General features: G+C 62.0%; 4 protein-coding genes across 4 annotated transcripts; all 4 read left to right on the top strand.

Annotated features, from left to right (window-relative positions):
- Positions 1–684: 684 nt before the first annotated feature.
- Positions 685–3,867, top strand: LBRM_15_1130 (conserved hypothetical protein; the record flags this gene model as incomplete). The annotated part of the gene is made up of 1 exon (XM_001563511.2): positions 685–3,867. The coding sequence occupies one exon, from the start codon at positions 685–687 to the stop codon at positions 3,865–3,867; it is 3,183 nt and encodes a 1,060-aa protein (XP_001563561.2).
- A 489-nt stretch (positions 3,868–4,356) lies between these two features.
- LBRM_15_1120 (conserved hypothetical protein) lies at positions 4,357–14,133 on the top strand (the record flags this gene model as incomplete). Its single annotated transcript, XM_001563510.2, has 1 exon — positions 4,357–14,133. One exon carries the CDS (start codon positions 4,357–4,359, stop codon positions 14,131–14,133), a length of 9,777 nt encoding a protein of 3,258 aa, XP_001563560.2.
- Positions 14,134–14,854: 721 nt separating this feature from the next.
- On the top strand, positions 14,855–16,141 carry LBRM_15_1110 (conserved hypothetical protein; the record flags this gene model as incomplete). Its single annotated transcript, XM_001563509.1, has 1 exon — positions 14,855–16,141. The coding sequence occupies one exon, from the start codon at positions 14,855–14,857 to the stop codon at positions 16,139–16,141; it is 1,287 nt and encodes a 428-aa protein (XP_001563559.1).
- An 896-nt stretch (positions 16,142–17,037) lies between these two features.
- On the top strand, positions 17,038–17,637 carry LBRM_15_1100 (tryparedoxin peroxidase; the record flags this gene model as incomplete). Its single annotated transcript, XM_001563508.1, has 1 exon — positions 17,038–17,637. One exon carries the CDS (start codon positions 17,038–17,040, stop codon positions 17,635–17,637), a length of 600 nt encoding a protein of 199 aa, XP_001563558.1.
- Positions 17,638–18,452: the final 815 nt, after the last annotated feature.

The following is an 18,452-nucleotide window of genomic DNA, read 5'->3' as shown; positions in this document are numbered from 1 at the left end:
CTCTCGTCCTTTCCTTTTCCCCTAGTCCGTATCGTTGTGGTAACTCTCGCCCTGCACGCACCTCCCCCCCCCCGCGCCCTCCTCCAGCGAAGCGATATACAAGCACGAATACCACCCATTTCTCTCTGCGACTGTAGCCATCTCCACCCACGACACCGGCAGCAGGGACAACCTCACCTTCGCACCTTCATCGTCCCCTTCAACACCCCAAGTAGCCCCGTCCTGCATCCCGTTGCAGGCGAGGTTGTTATGGCAGACGTGCCCGCCGGCTGCGAAGCGAAGCCCGCGCGTGCAAAGACCCTGGTGGCGGGTCAAGGAGCGATGAAGCACCTTGATGCCTCAGAGGCGACGACGCCAGTGCCCCCACTTACAGAAACGTCGGCAACCCTATCACGGGACCGCGAAAGCGTCTCAGCACCCGCAGTGGAGACGCGCACGAGCCAAGCGAGCCCCGTCCCCGCCAGCGCCGTGGCGCGGCCGCCTTCCTTGCAATCGCACAACAGTCAAATTTCACCGAGTCGCTCACCAGTGCTTCTGATGGCTACCTCCCACGCCGCCTCCTTCGCCGGAGGCAGCGCTGCTATCGTTGCCGCGTCCGCGCGCCATCATCAGTCCAACGCTGTGGTGAACAGCATCGTACGGAGCAGCACCGCCATTTCGCTGACGGCGCCCACAACGACCCCGATGGATCCGTGTGGCGAGTGCATCCCCACTCAGCAACACGCGCTGGTGGCGCTGAAGAGGGCTGTGAACCACGTGCACACCCGCCTGCATCAGGGCAGTGTCTCCATGCTGACCGAGTCTGGCAGCAGTGAGGAGGAGCGCACGGCGTACCGCATTGCACAGGTCGCGCGGGCTGTCATGCAGGCGGCGGGGATGATTGATCAGGAGGACATGGACGGCACCCTCAACGACAGCGACGCCCACGACACGCCGAGCAAGGCGACAGCGACGCGGCGCAGCTGCAGGCAGACGGACTGGCGTGACGACGACGACTTCATCGCCTCCCCCAGCATTTTCCTTCACCTGGATGCAGCACAGCCGGTGCGCAGCAATCGTGTCATGGAGTACATTGTGGCAAAGGGGCGAGCGGCACACACCAGCGAGGAACTCACCTGGCTCTACCGCCACTCCCAGCTCACGTCCCTGCTGGACCCCGAGGACCTGCAGCACCTTGTCCCGCTCTCCCTCCACCGCGAGTACACTCATGGCGAGCTTATTCTCGACTGCGGGGCGCCGGTGCGGCACCTGTATGTGGTGGTGTGGGGCAATGTGGAAGTCTTTCGGGTTGACTCCATCAACAACGAGCGGAAGGCAATGGAGGAAGCGTTTCGCGTGGCGTCTCACCAAAGCGTGTCGATGAAGCTGAGCCGCACCAGTGACCGTCGCGACAGTCTCTCCCCGTACGGCCTTCGACTCACTGACGTGCAGGGCACCAACACCAACAGCGAGGTGTCATCGGATGCCGTCTACACCCACGTCGCGGACCTATACCCGGGCCAAGTGTTTGGCATCGAGAACTGCGTCTTCAACGCTGCCTCGCACTACGTCTTCCGCGCCGGCAGCGCGATGTCCAAGACAGCCATCTCGCTACTGCCGTACGAGGAGCTGCAGTTGGTGCTTGCCCGCAATCCCCGCTTTGCTCAGGGCGTTGGTGTCCGCATCACCGACTCCATGGACGTCTTCGGCTCCATCCGTGAGTTCTGCCGCTATGTCTTCTCGCCCACCAGCGCGCAAAACGAGTACCTGCCGCTGTGGTCCATCCTGGAGAGCTACACCCGCGTCCACAACGTCATCCACACAAAACTGTTTAGTCACCAAGTCGACACCGGCACGTGGGGCTACGCGCTGAACCGCCTGCCAGAGAATTTGACCTCCACTTTTTGCTTCGACCTCGTGCACGCCCTGCCGCCCTTCATTGCCAGGCGCATGCAGGTCGAGGCGCGCGTGGCCGACACGCGCAAGGGGGCAGACAGCCTGGCAATGAAGGGCGGCAGCATGCGCTCCTCCATCACGTACATCCGCACAAAGGAGCGCCGTCGCTGCACGTGGCATCTCGGGATGGAGGGGAAGACGCTCGTGCTGCTGCGCGACGGCTTCACCGATCTGCTCGATTTCTTAACAATGCTGTGCGTGCACATTATTGAGAGCAACAAGCTGCGTGGCCGCGTGCAGGGCATGGTGCACCCACCGGCGATCGACATACTTGACGAGTACCTGCGGCAGCGCGAGCAGGAGGAACTGGCGGGCAAGTACCTGACGACCGGTGGCGTCACGCGCGACGCCGAGATGCAGCGGGTGCACGCAATCCTGAAGCGCATGCCGCTTACGGAGGAGGAGCAGGCTGGCCTGCTGCGCAACTGGGGGCACAACACACTCCTGCGTATTTACGAGGTTATGATGCACCGCGAGGAGTACAACGTGCGCGTTGACCCGAGTCTCTCGATAAAGTTTCAAATGAACCCCTTCCACGAGTGGGCCCTGAACCTGCGCAGCTGCGTGCTCGAGAAGCTCGGCCTTGACCGCTTCTCCGCGCTGCCAGACAACCTTTACATTGACGTGATCAGCAGCAACACGCACTGCATCAAGAATCTGCTCTGCGGCTTCAACCGCAAGTACCGCAAGGATATCCTTGACTACGCGCGCCGCACCGAGAGCAAGCGACTCGGGCGACCGGAGGAGTGGCACAACGTCGATGACATGCTCTATGTTGCGCTCACAGGCTTCCTGCAGAATGAGCGGCCAGACCTGAAGGAGGAGCACAGCCGCAGCCTCGAGGAGGACGGCATCACGGTGCTGCAGGACACGGCCATGACAGGGCTGCAGGTGGAGGTCATCCCGGTGCATCAGCTCAACTTCAACGCGATTGATGAAACCATACGTGAGGCGTTGCACAAGTACTACGAGGAGGTGACCAAGAATGACAGCGAGAAACGCGAAGGCAAGACGGGCGGCTCGACCGTGCCGACGTGGGCGCAGGTATGCAAGCCGATTTACCGCCGCTCCCAGGACGGCTTGAAGACCCACGTGCTGGGGTGCATTATGACGGACAGCAGGGGCGACACATCACCCAACGACTCAGACGTAGAACCCGGGTCTACCAACCTGGCGACGGCAAGCACGACAAAGAAGCCCACCTTTACCGAGTTCAGCGAGCCGGCGAACATGAATAGCAACCGCGGCAGTCCCACGGTCACCCCGGCAGTCCACCACGTCAGGGATGGTCGGATGCAATGGCACTTCCTCATCAACATGGACTTTGCGTTTGGAGCACAGGCCGAAGGTATCTGCCGCGTCATCTTCAGCGCCTTTGGCAAGCGCATCCGCAGCGTGAGCGTCGTGGGCAAGGCCGGCGGCCTCACCGGCAAGCGCGGTGACATCCAGCTTGCTAGTCACGTCCTCCTCTCCAAGTCCTCGCTCATTCTCGAGGACAACCAGGACGAGCTACGCAACTGCCGCAACCAAGATCTCACGGCGCAGCGTCTACAGGAACTGGCCGGCCCGCGTGTCAAGGTGCACCACGGCAAGGTGCTGACCGTGACGGGTACGATGCTGCAGAACGTGCAACTCTTGCGGTACTACCAGCAGGTGTGGCGCTGCGTCGGGACGGAGATGGAGGGGTCGTACTTTGCCCGTGTCATTGAGGACTTTTACCGGCAGGGAATAGCCCACCCCGGGCTGACGTCGCGCTTTGCCTACTACACGAGTGATCTCCCCCTCGCGCAGAACGACGCTGAGATAGAGGCGCGGCAGACCCACCGGCTGCCGGCTAGCGCGGCGACGCTGTCAGCGCCCATGAGCCCGCAGGAGGGCGTGCCGCCGCTCTACGCAATTGCGCGCGGCATCTTAGAGAAAGTGCTGCTGTAGTGAGAAGTCAAAGCGCCGCAACCACACAACCGGAGGAAAACGATTCGCCGTGGGCGTGCGTGCGTGCGTGGCTGTTTTTCTCCGCCGCGCGCCCCACCTCTCTCTCTCTATATTTGTGCTTGTTGTTGAGCTCTCAGTTTGTATATCCTCTCTTCCCATCAGCCTATTCGTAGCAGTAGCATCTGCCGTCACGGCGTGTTCAACCAAGTCTGTGCGTCTCCGACACCCACGCACACGCGCACACAGGCAATTACCGCTGCTTCGTAGACGAAACGTTTGGGGGACGGCACATGCCTGTCTCAGCCGCTCCCACTCTCATTTGCTGTGAGGTAGAGCAGCTCTTTCGAGTGCTCGATTGAGATCAAAGCAGATTCTGAAAAAGTGAAAGAAACTGGCGTTGGGAGGCACGCCCATGAATGCGATTGCAGCACACCAGCTCGCACCCTATCGTCAACGTCTCCCTTCCCTCTCTCTCTGTCTCCTGTCCCGATGTGCGCCTTCTACTCGGAGCGCCCCTCGATGACGGCACGCACGGACATTTTATGTGCCTCATCCGCAATGCATCTATGGTGGGTGTGGGTGTGTGTCGTCTCGGCCTATCCAGCCGCAGCTCTCAGAACGGCATCGAAGTTGGTCGATACTGTCGTCATTGTGCGATCACTTGTGCGGCAATTGTGCGCGCACTTCACATATTTACTGGCGGCATTCTTCAGTCCTGCCAGAGCTTTGTCTACAAACCACCAGACTACCGTAAAGGGCATGCCACCAATCGTTCAGCGAACATACAAGTTGGGAGTTGGCAGCACCACCGACGCCGACGCACCTGCTTCGTCTGCCTCTCCGTCGGTGGTGTCCAGCGCGCCAGAGGAGCATGTGATGACGCGCACATGCCACCGCTGGAGCTATGTCGATGCGTCACGCCACGAGTCGTGCATCATCACCCTGCAGGCGCACTACTCCTTGCACGTGGATGTTAAGGCCGTGGGCAGCACGGCTGCGGCGTCATCGACGCAGCCGATGGGTGGTGACGCGGAGAGCCCCGGCAGCAATGACGGGCTCTGCGGGTTTGCGTGGGAATTCATTTGGGTCCCGAGCCCGTGCCTGTTGTCTGATGTAGCTAACACGGCGACAACAGCGGCGTCATCGAACGGCAGTATCAGCAACCCAGCAGGCCTGGAAGCACAGCAGCCAACGCGCGCACGCTTCTTTTTCCCTCGCACAACATCACTCGCGCGGTCGACGCTGCAGGGCACTGGTGGCGTTATCTTCTTGAGCAGCCGGCACGTCCTGGTAGCCACGGAGGCTCCGGAGGCAGCGGGCGCGGGCACAGAACCAGCAGCCGCTTTGAGAAGAGGCTCCAACAATCAACTCCGCGACGCCGCTCACTACGGCTTGATGGACAGCTTCGTATTGAGTAGCGGTGATGCGGTTGCTATTAAGCCCGTGTCACGTTCGTGTTCATGGCTGCGCATTGCGGCGTCAGCAGCGCTACCCTGTCCATTCACCGCACCGCAGACACCTGGTCGTGTCAGCGCTACCTCAACTCCACCGTCGAGGCCATCGACGGTGCTGCTGCTTGTCGCAGGAGTCCCGCTGCCGCTTCCACATCACACCTCTGCTGCCGCTGCGGAGGTGCCGCTCATGCGCCTGGTCTACATTTTTGCCGCCCTCAGCAGCACCAGCGACACTGCCAACGTCGGTAGTGCTCATCCGCAGCATCGAGCGTGGGACGTGCTGGCATGTGTCGCGGATCTCTTTAGCAACGGCGCCTCAGTAGACAACCCGCAGCCATTGCAAACTCGAGTGCGGCACACTCTGACGATCCCGCTACTTAGGTTAAGTGGTCACAGGACTTCAGCAGAGGACAGCGCTCACCGCGGCGGTGGTGATACCGGCTGGGGACACGCACGCTGCAGCGCAGATGGAGAGAACGGCACGCCGTCATCGTCGCGGCCGCCGCCGCAGCCGGTGTCACTTGACCCGCCTGATCTTCTTTGGGCCTTTGTTGAGGATGCAGATACCCGTGGAGTACACCTGTTCCATGATGGGCAGCTGTGCGGCAGCCTTGTAGCGCTGCTACCCTGTAGCTGCGCCCCTGCTCGCGCCTCAGTAGCGCCGTCCTTATCTACTGCTACTGCCTCGTCGCGAGTCGCCAGCTCTGCGCTATCGCCACCCGTCGTCCTCTGCATGGGCTTCAAGCGCGACGCACCGTACGGTGCGCTGGGTGTGACCAGTGCCGAACTGGACTCGTATGCAAAGGCCAAGCAGCAGCAGCAGCAGCCGAGACGGACTTCGCACTCATCAGTGCAGGAGATCATCGAGCAGCTCCTGCCCCCACCAGAGCGCGCTGTGTACGAGCTTACTATAGGATGCCCGACCACGTGTATTGGCCCTCCCACCATCGTCGCATCGGGGGCGACAGCTGCGGAGTCACCAGAAACCCCGATGACGGTGCTCCCCGCATGTACAAGCCTCCTAATGCTCATCATGGACGGTATTCACACTCGCAACACCAGCAGCAGCGCTGAGCGACTAGCCGGTGCATCGCGGACCGTCTCATCGCCTACAACCTTGGCTGCAGCAACCGCCCCTCCTCAAGGCCTTTACCTCACGGAGACGCTGCCCTGGGATGCCCTGGCGCTACTGGCGTGCCCTGAAAGTCCGAAGGAGGCAGCAGGGGACGGGAATTGGAAGAAGCGTATCCACCACGTGCCTCCCATGCGAACTCTGTGGCTGGGGTTGGACCCAGTCGTGCTGTCACCGGCACCAACGAGTGCTACGGGAATAGTTGATGGCGAATATGGCGATGAGCACGGCGTAATGCAGGACGTGGTGCAGGCGGCTCATCGTGATGTGCTTGCCTGGGACGTTGCGGATGTCGGTCGCTGGATGGAATGGCTGTCAGAGGCGGCGGGCGGTAGCGCAGATGGCATGTGCGTGAAGGATCCTTACGCGGACCCGATGGCGAGCCACAGCACTGCTGAGGCGGAGGGCACCACCACATCTGTCTCGGTCTCCTTCATGGCGACAGTGACGGCGGTGGAATCGCGTGTGTGTGCATCTTCCTCGACGTCCACCGCCGACTCCGCTGTCCGCGGTTTCCCCTACTTCAACGATCTCACCCACGAGCTCACAATGCTGTGGTACTGCGGCAACGGCGCCACGGGCCCTATGGACGAAGAAAAGGATCAAGCAGCGACGGAGCGGGTTGTCGCACTTCTCCGGCCGTCTTTGTGGCTCCCGCGGACAGCGGCAAGCCCGCAGAAGGAGTGGGAGGCGCACGTGGCGGAGTGGGTAGCCGCGGAACACGTTCGTGGGCATCTCCAGTCGCTCACAACACCCCCAAGCGACGCCGCTGTCGCCGCCGCCACGTACCGGGCCATGCGGGTCCTATGGGCCTACGCTGTGCTGCATGAGACGGGGCCTACTTTGCCGCAGTGGCCGCGTGTTCTCATGGAGGTGGTGCGCAGCACCGCCACGGACGCCCCGGAGCATCAGACGCGCCTCCACTATTACGCACGCGCGATCCAGACCTTCACGATGGAGCACCTCGCGTTGCAAGACGGCAGCGACGCCGCCACGCTTGAGATGGAGGTATGTCACATGCGTCGGGCGGCGGGTGTCTTTCTCCGGCTGGTACTCCGCACCCTCGTGGAGTTGGACTGGTGCGCAGGAGACGTAGTAGGGTGGATGTGCTGCCAGTGGTTTGCGCGGTGGTTCCTTGGCAGCGGCGCCGTCGCTGCTGCAGCAGTCTCCACACGCCCCCCATCTCCCACCGCCACCGCCGACATCTCCGCGGTGGAGGCGCAGGCCGCTGCGGTGGAGGGCCGCGCGATGCAGGCGCTTCTGCAGCTTGGTGCAGCGGCACCTTCTCCAGCCCTGTCCCCTCCTCTGCCCCTGGACTGGCTACGCCGCGCGCTTCTCCTTTTTATCTGCAGGAACACGCAGCGGCCGCTTGAGCTCACGGTCGATGACATCCTCGAGGCCTCAGGGGTGTCGCTGGAGCCAGAGACAAGACTGGAGGCCACACAGGTCGCCGCATCAACGGGGCCTCCGTGGCCGACGCGCGATACGGCGGAGCTGCGCGAGTCGATAGAATACGCGCTGCTACGCCTGGTGAAGCCGGAGGAGTTGTATTGCGTGGTGCATCGCCTTGCACAAGCCTCTCCCGCCATATACCTACAAAACAACTCCGCCTTGACGAGTGCTGCAGGCAGTCATGGGCATCGTGGACTGCAGGGGCTCGTCGTGCGCGGTGTACTCACGGTGGCAGACCTGCACGCTCTTGTATGTGCCAGCTGGGCACCAGGGCGGCCTCACGACGCCACCCCACCCCTCGGCTTCACATTTGTGTGCTGCGTCGTGGAGGCTGCCATGGCGTTCACGTCAACGGTCTCTCCGGCCGCAACCGACACCATGGCAGCTGCGGAGGCGTACGAGCGGCTTGCCATCGCGGCACTGGATACCTGGAAAGCACATGATGGGTATGAGGACGGACGGCAAGTCCAGGGGACGAGTCATGCACAGACAGATGTGGAGGATGCGGCGGACCGGATGCCGGTCTACCCGCTGCTTTACACACCTGAACTCGATGGTCTCACGACCGCGGCGGCGACGACGGTGTCGGCCCCGTTCCCTTTCATGCTTCTCCCGCCGCTCCTCACCGTGTATCTGTGGTATCACGTGGCACACCGCCTGTGTGCTGCACTGCAGCTCTTTCCCCCAGCAGCATCACAGACCACAGGAGCGAGACAGCCGGAGAAACCACCAGAAGCTGATACCACTGACGAACAGCAACATGCGCCGTGGCTGCGGTGTGCGAAGCTGCGAGATGGGGATCAGCTGCGGGCGCTTCACCGCGGCGTGTGCGTACTACGGTGCCTCACTCAGGAAGACGCGACCGGCGCTGAGGAGCTCTTCGCCGCCATGCGCTTTGTGTACAGTAGCTCACAGCGAGATTCCGGCTACCAGTGTGCACCGCGGCAGATCGAGCACGCGGGAATGGCTAACGGGGCGGGTTCAACGTCAGCAACAGCAACAGCCAGTGCCGCTAGCGGTTCGTGGGTGTCGCAATATCTGATCGCCTGGCAGCATCTTCTCTCGTTGGAAGCGCCGCCGATGTGCTCGGCAGGTGCTCTGCTTGCCTATCAGGAGCGCTGCTGCACCGCCGCTGCGTCCACGGCATCGCATGCGGGAGACATCATGCGCGCTTTGCACCTCATATACGCCAGCTCCGGCAGTGGTCGTGTACTACGTGCACAGCTCTCGCGGGCAATGGGCTTGCACCAGCAGGTAACAAATGAGTTAGCGACAGAGGAATATGCTCACTCCTACGCAGCCTTCACGTGTGTTCTACAGAGCTGGCGAATCGCGGCTCAGACGCAGAGTCACCACAGTTCAACAAAACTGAGCATGACCACGACAGCGATGTGCAACGAAGGTGCTGCCGCGACAGACGTGATTGCAGCGTGGCTAGTGCAGGTTTGGGTCAACGTTCTGCTGTGCAGCTCAGGCGCAGTCACAGACGTTGGCATGTACGAGCACCTCTTCGCCGCCCTGGCGCCCGCAACGCAGCGAGGCGAGCAGCGGAGTACCGCCGCCACCGCAGCAGCAGCAGATGTCACCTTTGCACTGCTCCGGCCCTGCCTTCTGTATGCCCTGCCGACCCTTGAGCAGCTCGCTGTGGAGGAAGATCTGGGGAGCAGCAGCGGCGACGGCAACCGCAGCCCAGCGCCAGCCCTGTCGTACCCGCAGTACAGCGAACCTCTCACGTGGAAAGCGAGTGGCACGACGCCGAACGGTGAAAAGGGACCCCATCGCGGGTGTGTGCCGGTGCGGCTCTGCGCCGGCGAAGTGTGTGAGCGTGTGCGTCGGCAGCTGCGGCGCCTCATCGCTCTGTACAATGTGCCTCCATCAGCCTCGCCTGGCATCTACTCCACGCAGCGCCGCGATGTTCGCTTCGATACCTTGGCGCGACTGATGGCGATGCAGCCGACGTTGGGGAACTTGGCAGCGGCGCAGCGGCGCATCGCGCTACGCAGCGTTAAACAGAGCGTAACGCGACGCGTCGGTGATAGCGACGACAGATCTGGGCAGCGATCGGCACCGATGCCGTTCGTCGCTGCTGCCGCCTCCGGTCACAGTTGTAGCAGCAGCAACAGCAGCAGTGGCGCCGCAGCCGCCTCCTCCTGTGACGACAGCGAATCAGCTCTGGAGCTGCGCCACTTCTTTCTCTCCCCAGCCGCCGCGTACGTTACGGCCGCGGCGGCGGTCGCCATGGATCACGCCAAGAATCGCGCGAGTGCCGGACAAGATGAAAAATGCAGAGACTTCCTGTTACGGCAGTCACCGTCCGCAGCGCCGCTGCAGTCCGTTGGCTGGCTAGTCGTGGCCTGCGAAGTCCTCCGCCGAGAGCTGCGCTGCTACATCCTGGCAGAGATGCGCATGAACGGCTACTTAGAGGAGTCGGTGACTGCGCATACAGAAGAGGCAGTCATCGGGGCCACTCCAGGTAATACTACAGCTGAGGCGCCAGCGCCGCACCTCCCCTGCCCTCTGGTACCGCACTGGCGCCTCGACATCTCCGAAGCGCAACTGAAGGCCTTCATCAACGCACTGGCAGACGCTGTGGAACCGCTTACCGGGGCGCTTGTGGAGGCGATGTCCTTCGCACTCCTCCAACCGCTTCTGCTCCTGCTCGTCCTTGACGTCCTTCACGGGCTTTTGAGCAACAATGCCCACACGCATGAGGCTGAGGGCGTGGCAGATGAAGCGACGCAACGCAACCCCGCAGCCAAGGAAGCGTCGTCCTCGGTGGTCCAGTGCGCTGATGCGTCCATCCTGCTGCTGCTGCGGCAGTGGATCCGTGGCGTCGCGGCGCCGCTCTACCAGCGCATGGAGGATGCCGGCAAAAAGGTGGCGCTGCAAGTTCTCACGGACGACTTCGCTCGTGAGCACCTGACGACTCCCCGCGCCGAAGGTGCGGCAGCGTCGCTGGGCAGCGGTGCACCAGTGTCAGCGAGCTACCATGACTCGGACTTGCACGTCAAGTGGAGTCAGTGGCGTAACGAGACGGCGGCACGCAACGTAAATGAGAAAGCGGCAGCGATGCTTGAGTGCCTCAGCATGTGCGCGGCGGCGGATCATCAGCAACTGGTGCGCACGGCTCTGCCAAGGCTGAGTCACGACGAAGCGCCACAGCAGGCAGTGTCTGCAGTGTCACAGGACTGTCTTGGCGCAAAGACCACCGGCAACAGCGCTGTGGCCGCGGCAACGGCTATTGGATCTACCTGGTTAGACGCCGGGAGTGCACTGCGCACCTCACTCTTCAACACCATTGGCGCGACAGTGGCTCCTCGTGCTGCTCATCAGCACCAGCAGCAACATGTTCGGATACCCTCATCCGCGGTCTCCTCACCGCGGGGAGAAGCGCAGCCAGCTACGGTCTCACCGGTCGCAGTCTCGCTGCCTTCCCACATACCCCAGTCGCAAGCAGTGCTAGGAATGCACCCTAGAGACAGCGACGGCAGCAGAGCCTCGGGCTTGGCGGTAGCTGGCACCAATGAGTTACAGCTGCTCTTCAAAGAGGAGGCCTTCAAGAGACGCCAGTGTAGCGGGCAGCTCCTGCACGAGCAGCAGCAGTTCTTCGCCTCCCTCACCTTTCAGAGCAATCTTCTCCAAGTGTACGTGGCACTGAGGATCGAAAAGCGTCGGATGGAGCTGGTGGACTTTGCGCTCGATCAGCACGACCTCATATTTGCCTTAGCCCATCGAGAGCAGAAGCTGCGCTTTGATGACGCGCGCGAGGAGCTGCGCCGTGCCTGGTGTGAATGGGGGGAGCGGCAGCGGCTGGCGATGCGGCGGCTGCTGCAGGAGGAACGTGATGCTCGCATGGGGGTGCAGGCCACTGACTACGCTGCCCGGCATCTCCTCCTCGATGCGGAGCGGCAAGAGCGGCGCTTGTGGGTGCTGTACCAGGAGGGTCGTGCCGGTGTCATAGCACTCGAGGATGACGCGCGAGATGGGCTAGCGATGGCTGCGGCTCGTGCACACCTGGAGCTTACAAAGCGTGCTGCGGAGGCTGAGGAAGAGGCGTACTGGAAAGAAGAGGAAGCAATCTGGGAACGCATGCAAGAGGAAGAGCAGCAGGAGACGAACTGGCGCCCACACCAATCACTGCTCGCGGTGCAGGCAGAGAGGGAGGGGAGCCGCATGTCCTCCTCTTCGTGGGCATCGTCGTCCTCCGCTGCTGCGGCAGCAGCGCACCCAAGAGTCGCACATGGTGACAGAGCACGAGGCGTCAGTGACGATAACAGCGCAGCAGCGCTGAAGAACGTTCGGCGAGGCAGTCGCAAAGGGCTAGGTGGCAGCGCTGCTGCCGTGGTTCCCCTCCACTCCTCATGCAGCGGTGTTGGCCAGCGAGAGGCAAGCGATGCATTCACACCGACACCGGTGAGAGCGGGTGTCACGGCAATCACATCAGCGACAGTTCAGCCGCAGCCGCAGCAAGCGCCACCCCACAGCGCTTCGCTGGTGGCCCACACGACACATTTAGAGAGCGACGAGGACGTGGGGCTGTATGGGGGCGGCGGCCTGGCACAGGCAGCAGTGCAGTCAACCATCAGCGGCGCCGGCAGTCTCCTCAGCGCCCTCTCGCAGTGGCAAACGGCACTGCGCGAAACCGTCGCCCCAACCCCGCCAACACGCTGCAGGGGTAGGGCTATGGATAGGCAAGCAGCAGTGTCAGACGCAGCCACAAGCAGCACGGCTGGGCAGGCGTCAGTCACTGTCCCCATCGCCAAGGAGGTTCAGCCGCCAACACCCGTCGAGGTCGAGCCTCCTGAGTTGACGACTAAGGAAGACGCGACGCGCGCCGCTACGGTGTTGTCTCTGCCCGCTCGCAGAATCATCCCTCTACGGAGGACCTCCGTTGATGGAAAAACGTCAGCAGCGGCGCCGAACGAGGGTCTTCAGCAGGATACTACAGTAGCGACGGGTTCCGGCTCCGCTGTCGGTGGCGGCGGTACGTCAGTGGCAGGAGCGGTCGTGACAGCAAAGCCGCTTCGAAGGAAAAAAGGGTTCGCTGCCGCTGCCGTCCTCGTGAAGCCTGTCTCCTCCTCCGGCCCCGCTCACGGTGCACTCCAAGCGCCATCGTTTCCACTGCCCCTGCACCAGTCGGTAAAGCAGCCTTGTGGACAGCAGCACCAGCAACCCCCCTCGCCGGAGGCTCCGGCCATGCTGAACCCAATGCGTAACATACTGCCGGGGATTGAGGCGGCAGCCACGGAGGTCCTCTCAGAGCCCACAGGGGCGCCGTCGCCGGTGGCGCAGCGGGAGAACGCGCCATTGCAGACACAACCGCAAGGCTCTCCATCGGCGCGTGCTCCACACACTGACTGGAGTGAGTTATCAACGGTCAACCACAGCAGCGGCAGGAGCAGCCACAGCGTCCCTTCTCCTTTGTGTGGACCAGAGACACCTGCGTTAACAGTCGCCGCAGCGCTGGACACGAACGAAAGGGCTGAGGTGCAGGCGGGGAGGGAAACCCAGTCCGACCCTGCTGCTCTCGGTCCAGTGTGTACTGCCCGGCGAGCTGAGGATGTGGCGAACGTGGCCGCAGCTGACGCCAACGAAGAAAATGCGGAGATGAGCCCCGAAGTGCACATCCACGGCACGAAACCTGCGGTGAAGGTCGGCAAAGCAGCAGCAGCAGCAGCGATGGCCGATGATGCGTCGTCGCCAGCTCAATTCGCGCCGAGCTCGGATGCGGCACGCGTGCGCCGCGGGTTGCACAGCCATACCCCTCTTGCAGGGCCCTTGCCTTTGCCCGGTGCACTCATTTTCCGGGGGGTGCCGCTGCCGAGTGCGGGGGTGGGCGACGATGACTGGGGGTGGAGTGACGATGACGCTCGCATCGCCGTCCCCACTGAGGGGACATGCCAGCTGCCCCCGCCACAGCCCACACACAACGACTACGGCGTCATTGCTATGCCAGCAGCAGCAGCAGCAGCAGCAGCAGCACCGCCACCGTCAGCACATCTGCCCAACCTCAGCAGAAGCAGCGCCAAGGGCACGTGGTCGCGTGACGACGACTCCTTTGGCAGCGACATTGCCGCCACAGCGCCGGACACAGCACCACATGGGGTGCCATCAACTCCTTCGGGCACCGTCGCAGCACCCACGACGAGATCCGCGGTGCTTGCAGACCTGCAAGAGGTGTACGCAGCAGAACTGGAGATGCGCGAGCAGTTGGTAGAGCTGCTGTGAGGATGTGCAGATGCGCCTACGGGGCTGAACGGCGAAGACAGGGGGAATACACGTGAACAGAAAGGGGAAAGAGGGCGCGTCGACATAGTGGATGCATTAGGAGGTGTCTTGCGTGCAGCGAGGGTGCCCTCACGTGTGTGTGTGTGTGTGTGTGGGTGGGTGTGTGGGTGTCTTCCATATACACCTTTACTCACCACTTCCTCCGTGTCTCTTGCTTTCCTTCTCATGCTAGCTGCGGCGGAGGAGTCGGCCGACACAGAGTCACGTAGGGGTGAATAGTGCGGTGGAACGGCAGAGGCGTCTGCGTCGCGTCCTCGATAAGGGTGTCAGTGCAGAGGACCTGAAGAAAAGGCGCTCCGTCCATGCGAGGCTGACAGACGAAAACAAGCGATGCACACAAACCCTGCGGAGAGTGCCAAGCATCAGGCCGCGCGCTGTAGCGGTGGGTAGGGATCACCCGCGTGCAGTCCGATGCTGCCCTCTACGCCTTTCCACGCCACCGCCCCACACTCCCATTCAAGCATCGCCAACATGGGCGTGAAACAGGCGTCGAAGAGCACAACATGTGTGCTGTGCTCACGCTCAGCTCTTCTCGTATCATTACGCCTTCCGCTACTATCTCACCCCGCCCCCTCATCTCACCTCGCCCCTCCTCCACCCCACCCGTGTAGTTGACGAGAGAGGAGGTGGTACTCAAGCACGTACACCATTCCACTCGACCATGGCCACGGCAGCAGACTACGTTGGCAAGAACTGCCCCTACTGCGGGGCCGTCGATAGTATCGAGACGGACGAGGCACGCGGCGAGGCGGCCTGCGTTAACTGCGCCACTGTAGTGGCAATGGGCCTCGAGGAGAGCGTGGCAACGCGCTTCGAGAAGGACGCAACGCACGCGGACGTCGACCGGGGCGGCGACGCCGACTGGGACGTGGAGAACGGCGGCGCCATTGGCCGTGCGACGGCGAAGAATGCAGGTTTAACCCGGGAAGAAGCGGCCGCATGCGCGGCGGGCCTTTTGCGGTGTCCCATGACTGCCGTGCAGGGCACCAACGCGGGTCCGTTCGGTGACACAGCCAAGTACGCGAAGACAAGGCTGCACCCCCGAATGTCGGCACAACTGGAGGTTTTCTTTCGCCTCTCTCGCCGCTACGACGAGGCCATCTTGCGCGACGCCATTGCCTTGGCGAAGCACTTCGTTGGCTTTCGCCGAGAGCGTGGCGTGCGAGTCGAGCATCAGACAGAGGTGGCAGCGGCGTCTCTGATGCTGGCGTCCGAGCGCCTGGGGCAGCCTATCCCGTTGAGCGAGATGCGCGTGTTGGACGGGACACTCAAGGATATCGAGTCCCGGCGCCTGGAAATCATCGATGCGACGAACCTGAGGGAGGAGATGGCGCAGATGGCAAAGAAGTACGTTCCGAATCTAATTCACTACTACGTGCAGCTGCTGCAGCTGCCCCTCATCAACTACGAGATGCCCTGCCTCGCGCTTTTCCACGCGATACGTCAGTGCGAAAACAAGTCCGACCCCGGCGCGTCAGAGCTGGCGGTGTTCGTGGAAGCGGAGAAGGTGATCATGGCAGTGTTGCTGGCACGCACAGAGCCTCGGCTTCAGTGGCCAAACAAGCCACTGCCGCCCACCGACCCGAGTGCCGAGCCGTCACGGGCCACATTGTACAGCAGCTTCGCGTCCAACGCGCATCTGCAGCCGGTGCGCGTAGAGAAGCTAATGCGAGTGGCTGAGCGTGCGGTGCCACTGATCCAGCCCGAGTTCAACCGCCTGATGCAAATGCCACAGTTCACAACGGCTGCCGTACGCACAGTGGGTGAGGCCGTAGTGAACGCGTTCGTCAAAACGGAGGAGTACAAGTCCACCGCGTCAGTGAAGTCGGAGTCGATGCCGGCAAGCGCGCCGTCGGCACCAAACAGCGCTGGGGCTGGTCGAAAACGCAATCGCAGTTGCTCCCCTACTCCCCCTGCGCCACTGTCGCCGGCGCTGCAGGATGGATGACTTGCATGGTGTGGGGAAAGGGCGACACAGTGCTCATCCCTCTAATCCTCGTCGACAATCGTCAGGGGGGTGGACTGTGGGAGTCACCGAAGCAAGCAAAGAGTAAGAAAACAGCGAGAGAGAGAGAGGGGGGCATCGAAAAACGAGCCGCGCGCGCCGTGATCGGTGCTGGGCACGTGGCAACCGCGCGAGATGCCCATTCCGGCAGGCAACGAACACCGGGCCATTTGTTTTCTTTTGAGCCTTTCCTTCCCTCACTGTCGGGGGGTTGGGGGGCTCGTTACGGTGGATGGGGTACTTGCGCTCTCGCCTCTGCCTCAAGCCACGCGCATGCGAGAGGGCAGCGGCGGGGATTGCATTGCCATAACGGGTCGGTGACACACACGTGTGAATCATAACTACAGGCGCCTCCTCCGACAGACTGCCGGCCTACTCACTGCTTCTCCACCATCCCTTCACCTTGAGCACCTCGCCTCCGAGTCCCAAGTCGGCTTGTAGGAGAGGGAGGCGATGGTGCTGCGACGGTGACGAGAGTGTCAGCTACGACTTCTCGCCCTACTCCGACAATATGCGGTGCCTTTCGCTCAGCCTCATGTTACGGCTTGTTACGTTGCTTCAGCAGGTGTCTTGAGTGGATATCGACCCCCCCCCCTCCCCCCTCCCTCTTCTTTCCCTTCGTGACTTTCCTCTCTCGATACATGGCATGGCACACTCCACACCCACACCCACCCCTCCCAACACCAACGCTTTCACCCCACAACACTGCTAGCATTCCTCTCTCACGTACGTCACTTCCTCCCTTCGCGCTTGCCTCCCACACACACCCTTCCTAGAGCCACCCCACTCCATCGTTATCTGCGGTCTCTCTCCATTCCCTCCACAGTCGCCAGTCAATCATGTCCTGCGGTGACGCCAAGATGAACGAGCCTGCGCCGCCCTTCGAGGAAATGGCGCTCATGCCCAACGGCTCCTTCAAGAAGATCAACCTCGCCTCCTACAAGGGCAAGTGGGTCGTGCTCTTCTTCTACCCGCTTGACTTCACCTTTGTGTGCCCGACAGAGATCATCCAGTTCTCCGACAGCATAAAGCGCTTCAACGAGCTTGACTGCGAGGTCATGTCGTGCTCTGTGGACAGCGAGTACGCGCACCTGCAGTGGACGCTGCAGGAACGCAAGAAGGGTGGCCTCGGCCCCATGGAGATCCCGATGCTGGCCGACAAGACCAAGTGCATCTGTCGTGCCTACGGCGTGCTGGATGAGAAGAAGGGCGTTGCCTACCGCGGCCTCTTTATCATCGACCCCAAGGGGATCCTGCGCCAGATCATTGTCAACGACATGCCGGTGGGCCGCAACGTGGAGGAGGCGCTGCGCCTGCTGGAGGCTCTTCAGTTCGTGGAGAAGCACGGCGAGGTGTGCCCCGCCAACTGGAAGAAGGGCGATGCCACAATGAAACCGGAGCGACAGGCGTCCATTGAGGGCTACTTCAGCAAGCAGTAAACTCATGGGTAGGACGAGAGTCTGGTGTCGCCCTAGTCGCTTACTGCCGAGTGGATACGAGAGAAGGGAAAAGAGGAAAGGAAACGAGCAGAGGCAGTGATGAGTGGTGCTCTCGCACATAGCTCCCCGGCACGCACGCCTCTCCACCACTCCTCTCCTCTTCTTCCATGCCTCAGTCGTCTCATCACTCCCTGCCGGCACACACAGAGGGAGAGGGAGACAGAGGCGCCACCTGCGCGCCTCTGTCTCCTTTGGCAGCGGTTCGTTTCACTTCAATCGTTCGCTCGGTTTTTCGTGGAGTTGACATACGAGCGGGGAAAACAGAAGTGCAACAAGCCGCTACGAGGCAGCCAAGGAGGGAAAAGGCGGCGGAAGGAACGAAGCGGATGATAGCCACGAAGCCAAACAAAGAGGGAGAAGCGAGAAGAACAAGATGCAAGGCAGGCGAAGCGCATCGCGCACCTTTGCTCTTCTTCCTTCGCCTCTCTCTCTCCCCAGGGCTTTTTCGAGTATTCTTTGAAGCTCCGGCTCGCCTTTCTCTCCCCTCTCTCTCTCCGTGTGTATGTGTGTGCGCGTGTGGGTCTGCTGGCTCTTCGCGTTTCCTTTCCCTTCTTCCTCTTGTTTATAGTTGACGATTCCGGATGAGGATGGTGATGCTGTCGCTGGTGCTGCCGATGATGTGTGCAGCTCTTTCCACCCCACCGCACCTCGCTGCGTCAGTGCATGTCTGCCTCCTGTGCGTGTGCCTTCTCTTCCACCCCACCCCTCCCATCCTACAGACGGCGACACAAGCAGAAGCGGTGCTGCGCCATGCA

Source organism: Leishmania braziliensis, chromosome 15 (assembly GCF_000002845.2).
Source record: "Leishmania braziliensis MHOM/BR/75/M2904 complete genome, chromosome 15".
In the NCBI taxonomy this organism is placed as follows: Eukaryota; Euglenozoa; class Kinetoplastea; order Trypanosomatida; family Trypanosomatidae; genus Leishmania; species Leishmania braziliensis.
Note: the sequence above shows the minus strand (reverse complement) of the source record. Positions and strands in the feature narration are given on the sequence as shown.